This window comes from Nicotiana sylvestris, chromosome 12, assembly GCF_000393655.2.
Source record: "Nicotiana sylvestris chromosome 12, ASM39365v2, whole genome shotgun sequence".
NCBI classification, from domain to species: Eukaryota; Viridiplantae; Streptophyta; class Magnoliopsida; order Solanales; family Solanaceae; genus Nicotiana; species Nicotiana sylvestris.
Genome location: NC_091068.1, coordinates 37264572 through 37280604, shown reverse-complemented (window position 1 = coordinate 37280604; position 16033 = coordinate 37264572). Strand labels below are relative to the sequence as shown.

General features: G+C 39.3%; 3 protein-coding genes across 3 annotated transcripts; 1 reads left to right on the top strand and 2 right to left on the bottom strand.

Annotated features, from left to right (window-relative positions):
- Window positions 1–217: 217 nt before the first annotated feature.
- On the bottom strand, window positions 218–1033 carry LOC138882918 (uncharacterized). Its single transcript, XM_070163562.1, has one exon. The coding sequence runs from the start codon at window positions 1031–1033 to the stop codon at window positions 218–220; it is 816 nt and encodes a 271-aa protein (XP_070019663.1).
- Window positions 1034–2023: 990 nt separating this feature from the next.
- Window positions 2024–2473, top strand: LOC104224682 (F-box/kelch-repeat protein At3g23880-like). Its single transcript, XM_009776365.2, has one exon. It carries the CDS (start codon window positions 2024–2026, stop codon window positions 2471–2473), a length of 450 nt encoding a protein of 149 aa, XP_009774667.2.
- Window positions 2474–4794: 2321 nt separating this feature from the next.
- LOC138882917 (uncharacterized) lies at window positions 4795–5268 on the bottom strand. Its single transcript, XM_070163561.1, has one exon. The coding sequence runs from the start codon at window positions 5266–5268 to the stop codon at window positions 4795–4797; it is 474 nt and encodes a 157-aa protein (XP_070019662.1).
- Window positions 5269–16033: the final 10765 nt, after the last annotated feature.

Genomic DNA, 16033 nt, shown 5'->3' with positions numbered 1-16033 from the left:
TTTTTCCACTGATTTTAGGGTGTGTAGTAGGAATGGTATTGCCATTATCAATAAACTTTCTTGTTGAAGTCTCATATAATAAGAGAGATTGAGACATACCTGGAGGGAGTATGATTGGGTGTTGCGACTTACTAGAAGCGGAGGGTATCACCTTTAAATTTTGATTGTATTTCTTCTTCTTGGGGAATATAACCATTTCCCAATTATTTTCTTTTGTCTAGACAGTGGAGCCTTCCATTTTATCTTGAGGATCACCCAATTTACTGGATTGGTTGTTGGCTGGGGCTTCCCGGGTAGCTGTAGTGGAACACTTAGATAATATGTAGTGACAATTGGCCATAGAGTGGCCTAGTCTGCCACAATTTTTGCATAAAACATTTGCACCTTCATAATGGATTTCTTGTTTATGTTGTCCAATGAAGACATAGGGGGTGACAGGCACATCAAGAGGGATTTCAATAAGCCTCGCATACCTTCCTCTAAGTGTGGATGAAGTACAAACATCAATTTTTAGTAATCTACCGATTTTATTACCAACTTTTGTTAAAATGAGACCATCATAGAACTCAGTAGGTAATTGAGGAAGACGAATCCAAATAGTTATGTTTGCAATTTTAGCTTCCGAAGCAATGAAGTTTGGAAACCATTTTTGAACTGAAAGAAAGTTACCAAAAATAAACCAAGGGCCATTATGAAGAGCTTTCAGCATACTCTCCTCATTATTGAACTTAGTAATGTAGAATTCCGATCCTCGATCAATCAGAGAAAAATTCTCTTTAATTTTCCAGAATTCTTGACTTTTCCTTTTTAGAATGTGGTGTTGAGTTTTTTTTCCTTGAAGCTTGATTATGGTAGAGAATCTCCATGGGTGATAGATTCTTTTAAGATCTTCCGGAGATAGTTGGATCCCTTGTCTTTGATCATCCGTAGGGTTATTTGCATGGGAAGTATTGACTTCATTATGAAACTCTTGGATTCCATCTGGAGTTGGATCAATGATCATATGGATTTGGTCTTCATCTATTCCATCCATTAATTTTTGTTTAAAATATGTGTTAGGAAGTTCAGGTATTGTGGTAGGTTGTGTTATATCAATATCCGGTGGTTTGGGAGGAATTTGATTATTTTGATTGAGAATTTTCATTGTAAACGTCTTGTGGTAGCTAGAGAGAAGTTGGAGCTTCTCTCACTTCTTGAAGATTTGAATTGATATCCTTTTCCTACAAGAAATAGACAGGCGACATGACATAAATTAGAGAAAGCATAAAAGGTATACTTAATAAAGAATCCTTTTCCCACCAAAATACTGTAATTAGTTTGCTTCGTCACTTATATTAAACCCTAACATTACCAACAGTCTTTCCAAATCAAAAGATATGAGAATGCCTAATAACTTTCCTCATGATATCACCATCAATATACTAACAAAACTTGCAGTGAAATCGCTTTTACGGTTCAAATGCGTTTGTAAATTATGGCGTTCTCTAATTGAAGATCCCAAATTCATCAAGCAGCACTATGATACGTGCAAAAGTAATTTAAATTGACACAAAACTTTTGTGACAGGTGGTGAATGTCACAACAAGGATGACTATTTGTACTCTACAGACAGCTCACTTCAACATGATTCCGTTGTCTCTCTTCATGAGCCTCCAATTCCAGATATCAATCATTTTAGTAGTGTATATTTTATTAATGGTATACTTGTTCTAATTTTCTGTTATGACGTAGTCATTTTGTGGAACCCGGCCATCATAGAATCAAAAACAATCATCTTTCGAATCCTTGAAAATACGGCGGGGAAGCTATACTTCCCTGGTATAATATATGGTTTTGGATGCGTTTCTTCTATAGACGATTATAAAATAATTAGAGTAGGAAAAGAAGTTTATTCAGGTAATTATGAGGTGCATATATTTTCCACAAAAAGTAACTCGTGGAAATTGATGGGCAAGTTTCATTCATATAACGAGTTCTTTGATGGGGACATTGTTACGGTAGATGGATTGTTTATAATATAGCAATGACGGATTTGTGTAATACTAGTCCGAATGACTTTACTATAGTACATTTTTGTTTGGAGAAGGAAAAATTTCAGGAAATATTGTTTCCAGATCGGATTAAAAGCCGGGAAGATCCAGCTTTGTGTGCTCTAGGAGAAAACCTTTGTTTGACTAGGTTACACAATGACTCGAGACGCGATTTTGAAGTTTGGTATATGACGAATAATGGAACGAGCTATTCGTGGAGTAAGATGTTGACAGTTCCATCAGTGCATTGCGGACGTTGCTTGAGGCCTGTGAGCTTTATGAAGAATGGAGACATATTATTTTTGAGGTTTAAAGGTGGATTCGTGGTTTATAATTCAAAAAGACACAAATTGGAAGAAGTTAAAGTTGCAGGGCTTGAGGCACCACTTTACTTCAATTGGATTGTACCATATTTTGAAACTTTGTTTTCTCCGAAATCCTAATTAATATTGCTCTATTAGGAGAGAACTTTGGAGGTTCACTTTCTGTTTCTTTAATTGATTCTACTTAACTAGTTTCTCTTTACAATTTTTTCTTTTCATCTTGGTTCGTTCTTTTCTTTTCTTTCCTTTTTTTTTTGTGAACGTGCTCTAAAATCAACTTTACGTGGCTTTTTATCCACTTAATTCCTTCATCGTAGTAAAATTTATTCTAGATGATGATTTGAATTCATGTCAGTATTTTTGTCGTTTTTATAATTGGTAGAAATAAGCCAATCATAAGTGAACTTGTCAATAGATTTGATGGAGAAACTCATTCGTCTTCAACATAATCAAATAAAGGAAAGGTTAAAAAGAAGAACAAAAAGTATAGTTGGAATAGAGATTTACTCCCATGCCCAGGCAATTCAATATGTGCCTAACACGCCTATTTGGAGTACAACAACAACTCAGTAATAATCTCACTAATGGGATCTGAGGAGGGTAGAGTGTACGCATACCTTACCCCTACCCATGAGGATAGAAAGGCTGTTTTCGAGAGACCCTCGGCTCAAAAACAAAAGATCTGTAACAACAACAGAAAACATACAAATAAGATCAACACCGTAATTGACAACAAATAAGTGGAAAGGACAATAATTATGGCAATAATAAAAATTTAACAAAAATATAAAATAAAAGTAAAAAAATTAATAATAATAATGATAAACAAAAAATAGAAAGTGTGATGGAACAATAACCGCTAGCAGCCCTATATAAAACACTATCAGACTAGCCAGAACAACGAAGAAAAACGCTCAACTACCCCCTAACCTACAACCCTAATGCTCGACCTCCACACCTCCCTATCCAGGGCCATGTCCTCAGAAATATGAAGTTGCGCCATGTCTTGCCTTATCACCTCGCCCCAATATTTCTTAGGCCGCCCTCTACCTCTCCTTGTACCTGTCAAAGCCAACCGTTCACACCTCCTAAACCAGGGCATATGGGCTCCTCCTTCGCACATGCCCGAACCAAATAAGTCTCGCTTCCCGCATCTTGTGCTCTATGGGAGCCACACCCACCTTCTCCCGAATATCTTCATTCCTAATCTTATCCAGCATAGTGTGCCCGCACATCCATCTCAACATCCTCATTTCGGCTACTTTCATCTTCTGGATATTAGAATTCTTAACTGGCCAACATTCCGCCCCATACAGCATGGTCGGTCTAATCACCACTCTATAGAACTTACCTTTAAGTTTCAGTGGAACCTTCTTGTCACACAGGACTCCAGACGCTAACCTCCATTTCATCCATCCCACCCCGATACGGTGCGTGACATCCCCGTCGATCTCCACATCTCCTTGGATAATATACCCTAGGTACTTGAAACTCTCTCGTAGGGATGACTTGCGAGTCAAACCTCACCTCCCCGTCCGCTTCCCCTGACACATCGCTGAATTTGCACTCTAAATATTCCGTCTTGGTCCTACTCAACTTGAAACCTTTAGACTCCAGGACCTGCCTCCATACCTCCACTCTTTCATTCATACCGCCTCCCGTCTCATCAATCAAAACTATATCATCAGCGAACAACATACACCATGGTACCTCCTCTTGAATATGGTGTGTCAATGCGTCCATTACTAGGACAAATAAGAACGGGCTGAGCGCAGATCCTTGGTGTAACCCCATAACTACTGGAAAGGGCTATGAATCACCTCCTATAGTCCTAACCCGAGTCTTAGCTCCATCATATAAATCCTTTATCGCCCTAATATAAGCTACCGACACACCCTTTACCTCCAGGCATCTCCAAAGAATGTCCCTAGGGACCTTGTCATACGCCTTTTCTAGATCAATGAACACCATGTGCAGATCCCTTTTCCTATCTCTATACTATTCCGCCAACCACCTGATAAGATGGATAGTTTCTGTAGTAGAGCGACCAGGCATGAACCCGAACTGGTTTTCTGATATAGACACCGCCCTCCTTACCCTCCCTTCCACCACCCTCTCCCAAACTTTCATAGTATGACTTAGTAACTTTATACCCCTATAGTTGTTACAATTCTGGATGTCCCCTTTGTTTTTGTATAATGGAATCATCGTACTCCACCTTCACTCATCTGGTATCCTCTTCGTCTTGAAAAAAACATTAAACAGCTCAGTCAGCAACTCCAAGCCTGCTTTACCCACATACCTCCAAAATTCAACTGGAATCTCGTCTGGTCCAATCGTTTTGCCCCGACTCATCTTACGCATTGCTCGCACGACCTCCTCCACCTTAATACGCCTACAGTACCTAAAGTCTTGGTGACTCTTGGAGTGCCCCAACTCTCCTAACACGAGTTTCTGTCCCCCTCTTCATTCAGAAGTCTATGAAAGTACGACTGCCACCTCTGCTTAATCTGGGCCTCTTCCATCAATACCTGACCTTTCTCGTCTTTGATGCACCTCACTTGATCCATATCACGAGCCTTCCTCTCTCTCGCTTTAGCCAGCAGAAATAACTTCTTGTCCCCACCTTTACCCCCCAGTTCCTCATATAACCGCCTAAACGCAACAGTCTTAGCCTCTCTGACCACTAGTTTCGCTTCCCTCCTAACTTTTTTATATCTTTCTCTGTTCTCTCTCCTCTGCTCCGCGTCAGTGCTCTCTAATAACTTAAGGTAAGCTGCTTTCTTTGCTTTCACTTTACTCTGGACCACGTCATTCCACCACCAGTCGCCTCGGTGCCCGCCTGAGGACCCCTTCGAGACCCCTAACACCTCTCTCGCTGCCTCCTTTATACAGTCTGTTGTCGCCGTCCACATAACTCTAGAATCCCTACCCCTCTTTCAGGCTCCCATATCTACCAACCTTCCCTCCAACTCCTGCGCATTTTCCTTAGTTAAGACTCCCACCTGATCCTCGATTGCCCCCGTACAAACCTCTTCTTCCTTTTTATCAAGATACCAACGTCCATCACCGGGAGCCTATGCTGTGTCGTGAGGTTCTCATTCGGGATCACCTTACAATCCTCGCACAACCTCTTATCACACCTCCTGAGGAGAAGATAATCAATTTGAGTCTTAGCTATCCTACTCCGGAAAGTAATCAAATGCTCCTCCTTCTTCGGATAAATAGAGTTCACGATCACCAACTCAAAAGTTCTAGTGAAATCCAACAGTGACGTACCTCCTTCATTCCTAATCCCAAAGCCGAAGCCACCGTGCACCTCACGCCTATTAGGAGTACTAGCAACTTTAATATTTTACAAAATAAGGGGATAAAATAGATTTTATGTTGTTAAATTGCGCTAACTTCTTTCTAGATTAATATTCATTGTGAGAGATCGATCGAATTTGCAGAATCTAGTGGTTAACAACTATACCATTAGTAACTTTGTTAGTTTGATATTCAATGGAAACAAATCATATCAATATAATAAATAAAGTATCTGATAATTAAATTGTAGTGTAAGAAACAATGAATGTGGCTCAATGGATAGTGATAAGTTGGTTTGTAGACCTGTATACAGGTAAAACCGGAGGTAAGAAGCGCCCCGATTTATCGGTGAGGCAAACGAAGAGAGGACATAACTGCGTGTAGTCAAGACCAAAGCCGAGAGATGCCCGTATCAAAGCTCGAGCAAAACACCTGCTCCGGGAGACATCGAGATCATGCCCCGGGAGCCACCAAGGTCATGCCTTCGGAGCCATCGAGATCACTCCCTCGGACTTGATTCGGATAACATGGCCTCGGAAAACCTGCCAAACGACCGCACGCGATCAACAAGGGACCGTGATATCCATGCCCAACCAGATATCACGACGTGAACCTCGGCCTGTATCAACGGTAAATCAGTGATTAGCAAGAAGAAAGATTTTTTTACCTTTTTTAGAATTGTAAGATTTTTTACTTTTTTTAGAATTGTACTTAGGGTAAAATTCCCCTAATATATAAAGAGGAAGTTGACTATTCATTAGAGATATTGTAACATGCATACCAAGGCAATATACATTTATTTTTCTCTGGTTGTTCAAAGTTCTTGTTCTTATTCATAGGTCTTCATAGACATCAGGCATCGAACCGAGGGCAGAACAATCACTTAGCTCGTACCCGAGCTCGGACTTAACATTACAACTGGTTTGATAATTTGTTTCTTCCTTAATTCGTTTATCTAATGTTATTGATCATTTGTATTGGATTAATTCACATATCATTTTTCAATTGTTATCCACTTTTAAGGGTAAACAGTTTGGCGTCCACCGTGGGGCTAAGGATAATAGTGATAGTTTGATACAAATTTCCATAACACACTATATTTTACGCTTGTTCTTTGAGATGTTAATTGCAGATCTCCCTAAGGATGTCCAACTCTCAGAGTCTCAGTCTCCTCACTTCAACGTTGATATTGAGTCTGGTCATCATGGTGAAAACAATAATATAACACCTAGCAATGAGATGCCTCTTGCTGATCCCAATGGAGACCCGATTGCAGACCCAATCGATACCAACTCGCATGTGGCCATCGACGCCAACCTTCCAACCGACCTTGAGAACAGCATTTGTGGGGGAGCCCGACCAACGACTTGGGCTACGCCCGAAGATGAAGGTGACGGAAATTATCTACGGGTGAACTTTGAAATGTTACAAGCCCAACAAGCGGCGTTAGCACAGGTACAGAATCAAAGTTGTGCCCCCAGCAAAATTGAGCTCGAACAATCCCAGGAAAACACCCGAAGAAATGAGCAAGTCACGGAGAGGTTAGGTGAAGCTGGGCCCGGAACCAACCCCGAAATAATTAAGATGCTTAAGGAACTGACAAGCTGGTGGAATCGGGAAAAATGAAAATTGAGGCCAATGACAAAAAGGTGGAGATTTATAACCCCAGAATTAATCAAATCCTAGGAGCGCCCCAATATTGAAAGGGCTAGACTCTAAGAAATTTGTTCAAAAGTCTTTCTCCCCGAGCACAGCACCGAAGCCAATCCCGAAAAAGTTCCGTATGCCAAAATTCCAAAGTATAATATAACCACTGATCCAAACTAACACGTCACCTCCTACACATGTTCCATCAAAGGGAACGACTTAGAAGATGACGAAACCGAGTCGGTTTTGGTGAAAAGATTTAGAGAAACCCTGTCAAAAGGATAAATGATATAGTATCACAACTTACCCCCTAATTCTATTGATTCGTTTGCTATGCTTGCAAATGCCTTCGTTAAGGTACACACTAGGGCCAACAAGGTCCAGACCAGGAAATCAGACCTTTTCAAGGTAAAACAAAGAGATAACGAGATGCTCAGGGAATTCGTGTCGAGGTTTCAAATGGAATGAATGGACCCGCCTCTGATCGTAGACGATTGGGTCGTTCAGGCGTTCACCCAAGGGCTCAACTCCTGAAGCTCCTTGGCTTCATAGCAGTTGAAACAAAATCTGATAGAATACCCGACGGTAACTTGGGTGGATGTCCATAATAGGTACCAATCATAAATTCGGGTCGATGACGATCAGCTCGGAGCCCCCTCCCGGTCCGTTTATCCCGTCAAAACTTATGACAAGTCTAAGAGAGTCATCGATCATGAGCCAAGACCAAATAGAGACTGGTATCAACCTTACAACGTGGACCGAAGGGGTAACGGATCTGGGTGTAACCTTACAAGAAATGAGAAAAGGAACGATTGAAACCACAATAGTCGGGGTCTCATGAGCAAAAACTATTTCGACAGGCCACTCGGGGACAGGGAGGCACCGAGGTTATCAGAATACAACTTCAGTGTCGATGTTGCAAGCATCGTGTCTGCCATCGGGTGCATCAAAGATATAAAATGGCTTCGACCATTGCAGTTCGACCCTACCCAGAGAGATCCTAACTTGATGTGTAAATACCATGGCACTCACGGCCATAGAACCAAGTTCTGCCAGCAGTTGAGAGAAGAAGTGGCCCGGTTATTTAATAACGGGCATCTCCAGGAGTTTCTGAGTGATTGAGCCAAAAATCACTTCAGGGATAGGGACTCCAATAAACAGACTAAACAAGAGGAACCTCAGCACGTCATCAATATGATGATTGGTGAAGTCGACGTCCCTAGGGGCCAATGTTAAAGTGCACCAAAGTGTACATTACGAGAGAAAAACGGACCCGAGACTATATCCCAGAGGGGACCATTTTATTCAACAACGAGGATTCAGAAGGCATCGTGCAACCACACAATGATACTAGTAATATCTGTACCTGTAAATAAATCTCGAGTTAAATGTGTATTGATTGACCCAGGTAGCTCGGCCAACATCATCAAATCAAGGGTCATAGAGCACTTAGGCTTCAAGACCAAATAGTTCCTGCAGTCCGGGTTTTAAATGGATTCAACATGGCATGCGAAACTACTCAAGGGGAGATAACCATGCCGGTGAACACCTCAGGGACCATCCAGGAAACGAAGTTTTTTGTGATCGAAAGGGTTATAAGATATAATGCCCCATTCGGAAGGCCATGGATTCACAGCATGAAGGCAGTGCCCTCGACATTAAACCACGCGCTGAAGTTCCACACACCGGGAGGGACCATGACGGTTTACGGAGAGAAACCTGCCGCAAAATAAATCTTTGTGGTTGACGAGGTGATCCCTATGTCCGTGCTCTCGACATCAAAGAACACGGAGTCGGTTAAAAAAGAAATAATTAAATAGAAATCACTAATACTAGCCCCGACCGAATTGGAAAAGCAAGAGGCAGTCGAGGATGATGACTACGAAATCCCTAGGTTGTTCGTTGCTCCTGATGATTTCGATGCCACAAAATCAACGGCCGAGGAGATGGAGCAGGTCATATTGATTGGATACCTGCCCGATCGGAAGGTATACCTAGGAACGGGGTTAAATCCTGAACTCAGGAAAAAACTCGTTGAATTCCTTATAGCTAACATAGATTATTTCGCTTGGTCCCATCTTGATACGACATGAATCCTGCCAGAAATTACCACTCATAAGCTGAGCTTGGATCCGGTGTTCCACCCGGTCAAACAAAAGAGGAGGCCTCAGTTCGAAGTCAAGCATGCCTTCATCAAATACGAGGTATCAAAATTCCTTAAAATAGGTTCCATTTGGAAAGTTAAGTAGCCGGATTGGTTAGCTAACGTAGTGGAAGTACCTACGATGGGGAATAAGTTAAGAATTTGCTTGGATTACAAAGACTTGAACAAGGCATGCCCTAAGGACTTTTTTTCTTTTCCTAACATCGATCGAGTGATCGATGCGATGGCCTGGCACGAGATACTCAGTTTTCTCGATGCCTACTCTGGGTACAACCAAATCCGGATGAACCCGGACGATCAAGAAAAAACTTCTTTTATCCCTGAATTTGGCACCTATTGGTATAATGTAATGTCGTTCAGACTAAAAACGCCGATGCCACTTATCAACCCTTAGTAAACCAGGTGTTCGAAGAAACAATAGGAAAATCAATGGAGGTTTATATTGATGACATGCTAGTTAAGTCCCTGCGAGCAGATAACCATTTAAAACATTTGTAGGAAACCTTCGACATATGAGAAGATATAATATAAAGCTCAATCCAGAAAAATGCACATTCAGGGTTGGATCTAAAAAGTTCCTCGGGTTCATGGTATTTAACTGGGGGATCGAGATTAATCCCGATAAAATCAAAGCCATAGAAGACATCACCATGGTTGATAGTGTCAAGGTCATACAGAGGCTAACCGGGTGTAAAGTCGCACTAGGTCGGTTCGTATCGAGGTCCTCGTACAAAAGCCATCAATTCTTCTCACTGTTGAAAAAGAAGAACAACTTCTTTTGGACCCTGGAGTGCCAGCAAGCCTTGGGAGAACTCAAACGGTACCTTTCGAATCCACCCCTACTCCATACTCCAAAGGTGGATAAACAACTATACCTTTATTTAGCTGTGTTCGAAGTGGCGGTGATTGGAGTCCTAGTCCGGGAAGAGGAAGTTACGCAATTTTTCTATTTATTTTATTAGTAGAACTCTAGGCGAGGTGAAAACAAGGTATCCTCACCTGGAAAAATTAGCGCTCGTTTTCGAAGCACCTCTAGAAAGCTGAAACCATACTTTCAGTGCCACCCTCTACGTGTCATAACCTCTTACCCACTAAGGAATATTATGTACTAACCCGAGCTCTTGAGTCGGTTGGCCAAATACACCATCGAAATTAGTAGGTACGATATCGAATATCGACCCCGACTGCCATCAAATCGCAAATTTGGCAGACTTCATGGCCGACTTCATGCTGGCCCTGATATCCGAAGTCGAAAAGGAAGTATTGTTGACCTCGAGGACTTCCTTGGGAATCTAGTCCCTCTTTACGGATGGTGCTTTGAATGCAAAGGTGTCCGGATTCGGCATCGTGTTGAAGCCTCCTACGGGAAACATAATCAGGAAGTCTATTCGAACTGTAAAATTGACTAACAACGAGGCCAAGTATGAGGCCGTGATTGCAGGTCTCGAATTGGCCAAAGGTCTTGGGGCTGAGGTGACCGAAGCTAAATGCTACTCTCTCCTTGTTGTAAACCAAGTCGATGGAATTTTTGAAGTAAAAGAGGAATGAATGCGAAGGTATTTAAACAAATGCAGGTGGCACTGCATCAATTCAAAGAATGGACCCTTCAGCATGTACCTCGATATCAAAATAGCGAGGCCGATGCTCTGGCTAACTTGGGGTCATTGGTTGATGACGATGACTTCAACTTGTTAGTTTGATATTCAATGGAAACAAATCATATCAATATAATAAATAAAGTATCTAATAATTAAATTGTAGTGTAATAAACATTGATTGTGCCTCAATGGATAGTGATAAGTTGGTTTGTAGACCTGTATACAAGTAAAACCGGAGGTAAGAAGTGCCCCGATTTCCCGTAGGGCGAACGAAGAGAGGACATAACTGTGTTTAGTCATGATCAAAGCCGAGAGCCGCCGGTATCAAAGCTCAAGCAAAACACCTACTCTCAGAGTCATCTTCACGCCCCCGTAGCCACCAAGGTCATGCCTTCGGAGCCATCGAGATCACGCCCCTGGACTTGATTCGAATAACGTGGACTTGGAAAACACTGCCAAACGACCGCACATGATCAACAAGGGACCGTGATATCCGTGCCAATCCGGATATCACGGTGTGAAACTCGGCCGTATCAGCGGTAAATCAGTGATTAGCGAGAAGAAAGATTTTTTTACCTGTTTTAGAATTGTACTTTGGGTAAAATTATCCTACTATTTAAAGGGGAAGCTCACTATTCATTAAGAATATTGTAATACGCATACCAAGGCAATATACATTTATTTTTCTCTGGTTGTTCAAAGTTTTTGTTGTGTTCATAGTTCTTCATAGATATTTGGCTTCGAACCGAGGGCAGAGCAATCACTTAGCTCGTACCCGAGCTTGGACTTAACATTATAACTGGTTTAGTCATTTGTTTCTTCCTTAATTTATTTATCTAACGTTATTGATTATTTGTATTAGATTAATCTACATATCCTTAAAATCGTGTATAAATTCAATTGTTATCCATTTTAAAGAGTAAACAAGACCATTAAATCGGAAATCTTGAGTTTGAATAAAAATCATTTTCCCCTTAAATGAATCCTATATAGTACGAATTCAAATTAATCAAACCAATGTTTTGCTGAATATCAAATAATTAAACAAAAAGATCGATAGCAAAATACAACCATCATGATACTCCCTTCATCAATACTCCTTGATCAAAATTGAAAAACAACACATACTGTACGACAGTTTCATTGTGAAACTCATATTCATGTTAGGAAAGATCTTCTTACGAAAGTTTTATTAATTATGACTAGATATGTCAATGGGACGGGCAGGGTGATTGCGGGACGGGTCGAACGTTAACCTGCATAAAGTTCAACACGCACTTGTTACATCCCGTACTTTAATATTAGGATAAGTCGTAGTAATTCATATGAGCTTGAAGGGATTAAGACCATTCATGAGATGATAGAGGATTTGTGACTAGGTTATTGTAAGACCCCGCAAGTTAACAACCTTGATATTGTTAGATATATTTTCATATGGTATTTTGAGTAGAACATTTTTGTAATTTTTTTTTGACAAATATGATTTTATATAATTATTAATATTACCACTTTCGGATATGCTTTAAATTATAACATATATAATATGAGAAAGGTTATGAGATTTTCTTTATTGTAAGATAGAAATTATTTTTTCACAAGAAAAGATGATTATCTTTTTACCATTTTAAGAATTAAGCATACGAAAATTTTATTCTTTATGTGATATTAGAAAATTATAAGTTGAGAATATATATGTATTTTAACATGAATATTTTAATAAAATAATAGTGTATGTATTAACTTTACATGGTACCACATGACCATGATAGTAAAATATATAAAGTGTGTTAAAAGTGAGTAGTATTATAAGTAATTTGAGATAATTCTTAATTATGTGGGTAATTAGTTAACTATTGGTTAATGAGAGAAATTAACTAGTTAATTAATAATTAGTGAATAACTGATTAGAAATTTGTGGATAAATAATTAAGTGAGAATCATGGATAATTACTAGGGGACAACAATCCACATGGGATTATGAAGTTATGACAGCAAGTTGCCAACTATAATTATGCTTAAGGAGGAGGTGACACCCTTTTAAGGATATATATACACACACTTATCTCTTTTTGTTAAAAGAGGTTACTAAGAAAATCTCTTTATTTCAAAAAAATGGAGATGGATCTCTTCAGCCACTTTACACTTATATAAGGAATATCATAGAATTATAAAACTTGTATATATTATTTGGAACCTCAGTAAGCATTGGTTCAAAGTAAAATTGTAGTTCTAATATGTGGATATTGATACAAAAGTGCTGCAAAATACAATTACCCTTGAACTGTATCGGTCCGGATAACCAAATTTTCATTCTCAAGCATCCTAAGTACACAAAGAAAAAGAAGTAGAGAAATAGCTTCAAATTTCTTTCAAGACTAAATGATACGGTGGACGATCCAAGGAGAGCTCTATTATGGCTAATGCTAGCAAGTAACATGCGCATCTTTAAAAGGATACAAACCAGAAATCTTTCTCAAGAATATCATGCGAATTTTTTCCTACTTCGATCCGCCGCCATGTGCTTTATCACAAAACACAGGTGTTAGAGGAATTGTTAAGAGAATCGACTCAAGTATGTTAAAGCTAATCCTTCTTTATTTTGGCATGATCCAAGAAACGATACGTAAACGTAATGATATTCTATAAGTGGTTCTACTCTTAGTAGTTAGGGATGTCTATGTTATTCATTTCCGTAAAGTGATATTTAAGTATGTCTAAGTATGTATCTAGTTCCCTATTTAGGTATTTAATAAAGATGTTAAATTTTATATTATAATAATACATGCATCTTCATGCATATGCATTTACCACCGAGCTATGACCGGTCCGGTAGTTACATATTTACCACCGTGCTACAGCCAGTTGGGCAGTTACATATTTACCACCGTGCAACAACCGGTTGAGAAGACATGCATTTACCACCGGGCTATGGCCGGTCGGGCAGTTACCACCGGTTGGGCAGTTATGTATCATTATTTATCATTGGTTGGGCAGTCATATATTTACCACCGTGCGACGACCGGTTGGGCAGTTACCACTGATCAGTTGGACAGTCATGCATTATACATATGGATAATAGTCTCAAAGATAAGCATTACATATATGTAAGTATAATAAGTATACATATACGGTGGCACTTTAGAGATTCATGTTGATCCTTATATATCTTTAACTAATGTTGAATTATAGTTATATTTCGATTCTTCCTTACATACTCAGTACATTATTCGTACTGACATCCTTTTGTTGGAGATGCTGCATTCTTGCCTGCAGATATATATAATCAGTTTGTCGAGCCCTCATAGTAGACGAGATTGGCATTCAGCAAAGGATCAGTAAGACTCCACCTCATTCGGAGTGCAGCCGAGTTTATGAGTCATCGTGTCATAGTTTTTCTAAAAACTTATGGGTAGGCCGGTACCCTGTCCCATTTGATGTCAAATAATCTTAGAGGCTTTGTAGATAGAAGTTCATTTTGTACAGTATGTCAGAGGCCTTGACGACCCATATGTATTCATATTTTAAGAAAAATGGTTCAGTGATACAGTGTTGCCCACTTATTGTTATACATTACGAGTTGTGGTCATGTTGGTGCATGATAGTTGCAAAGAAAAAAAGAGAGTTGTAGAGTGGTTCGCTCGAGCCAGTGCGGCATCGGGTTCTAGCCACGCCTCCCCAGGTTGGGACGTGACAAAGTGGTGTCAGAGCGGGTCGTGTCCTAGGGAGTCTACAAAGTCGTGCCTAGTAGAGTCTCACTTATGGGTGTATTGCACGCCACCCTTATAATAGAGAGGCTATAAGGCATTTAGGAAATGATACCCTTCTTTTGTTTCCAGATCGTGCCATAGAGCTGAGTCGTAAGATGTCAGTATGAAGCTTTTGCCAGATTTTGTATGCACCAGAGGTGCAGGTATTACAATAGAGATTTAAGATGTAATTTCCACCTATGTTGAAGAGAGGTTATGAGAGAAACAGAAGATACAATGTGAGATTGAAAAGTAAGTAAGTTAAAGGTGAAGACGATACGAGATACTCAACTATAAAAGGTTGTGAATAGTCGAAATTTCAGATATAGTTTGGATTTTAGTTTAGTTTACAGAAGAGACTCGAGTGAAAATTTTGTAAATCTGTGAGAGTTAACATTCGAGGATGAATGTTTCTAAAGGGGAGAAGGATGTTACATCCCATACTTTAATATTAGGATAAGTCGTAGTAATTCATATGAGCTTGAAGGGATTAAGATCATTCATGAGATGATAGAGGATTTGTGACTAGGTTATTGTAAGACCCCGCAAGTTAACAACCTTGATATTGTTAGATATATTTTCATATGGTATTTTGAGTGGAACATTTTTTGTAAAAAAGGTTTGACAAATATGATTTTATATAATTATTAATATTACCACTTTCGAATATGTTTTAAATTATACACATATATAATATGAGAAAGGTTATGGATTTTCTTTATTGTAAGATAGAAATTATTTTTTCACAAGAAAAGAAGGTTATCTTTTTACCATTTTAAGAATTAAGCATACGAAAATTTTATTCTTTATATGATATTAGAAAATTATAAGTTGAGAAAATATATGTATATTTACATGAATATTTTAATAAAATAGTGTATGTATTTATTTTATATGGTACCACATGACCATGATAATAAGATGTATAAAGTGTGTTAAAAGTGAGTAGTATTATAAGTAATTTGAGATAATTCTTAATTATGTGGGTTATTAGTTAACTATTGGTTAATGGGGGAAATTAACTAGTTAATTAATAATTAGTGAATAAATAATTAGAAATTTGTGGATAAATAATGAGAATCATGGATAATTAATAGGGGACAACAATCCACATGGGATTATGAAGTTATGACAGCAAGTTGCCAACTATGCTTATGCTTAAGGAGGAGGTGGCACCCTTTTAAGGATATATATGTGGGTGTTTATGCGTCACGGC

Excerpts from the sequence above, each read along its gene's own strand:
- LOC138882917 (XM_070163561.1), bottom strand. The coding sequence starts at position 5,268 with ATGTGGACGGCGACAACAGACTGTATAAAGGAGGCAGCGAGAGAGGTG.
- LOC104224682 (XM_009776365.2), top strand. The coding sequence starts at position 2,024 with ATGACGGATTTGTGTAATACTAGTCCGAATGACTTTACTATAGTACAT.
- LOC138882918 (XM_070163562.1), bottom strand. The coding sequence starts at position 1,033 with ATGGATGGAATAGATGAAGACCAAATCCATATGATCATTGATCCAACT.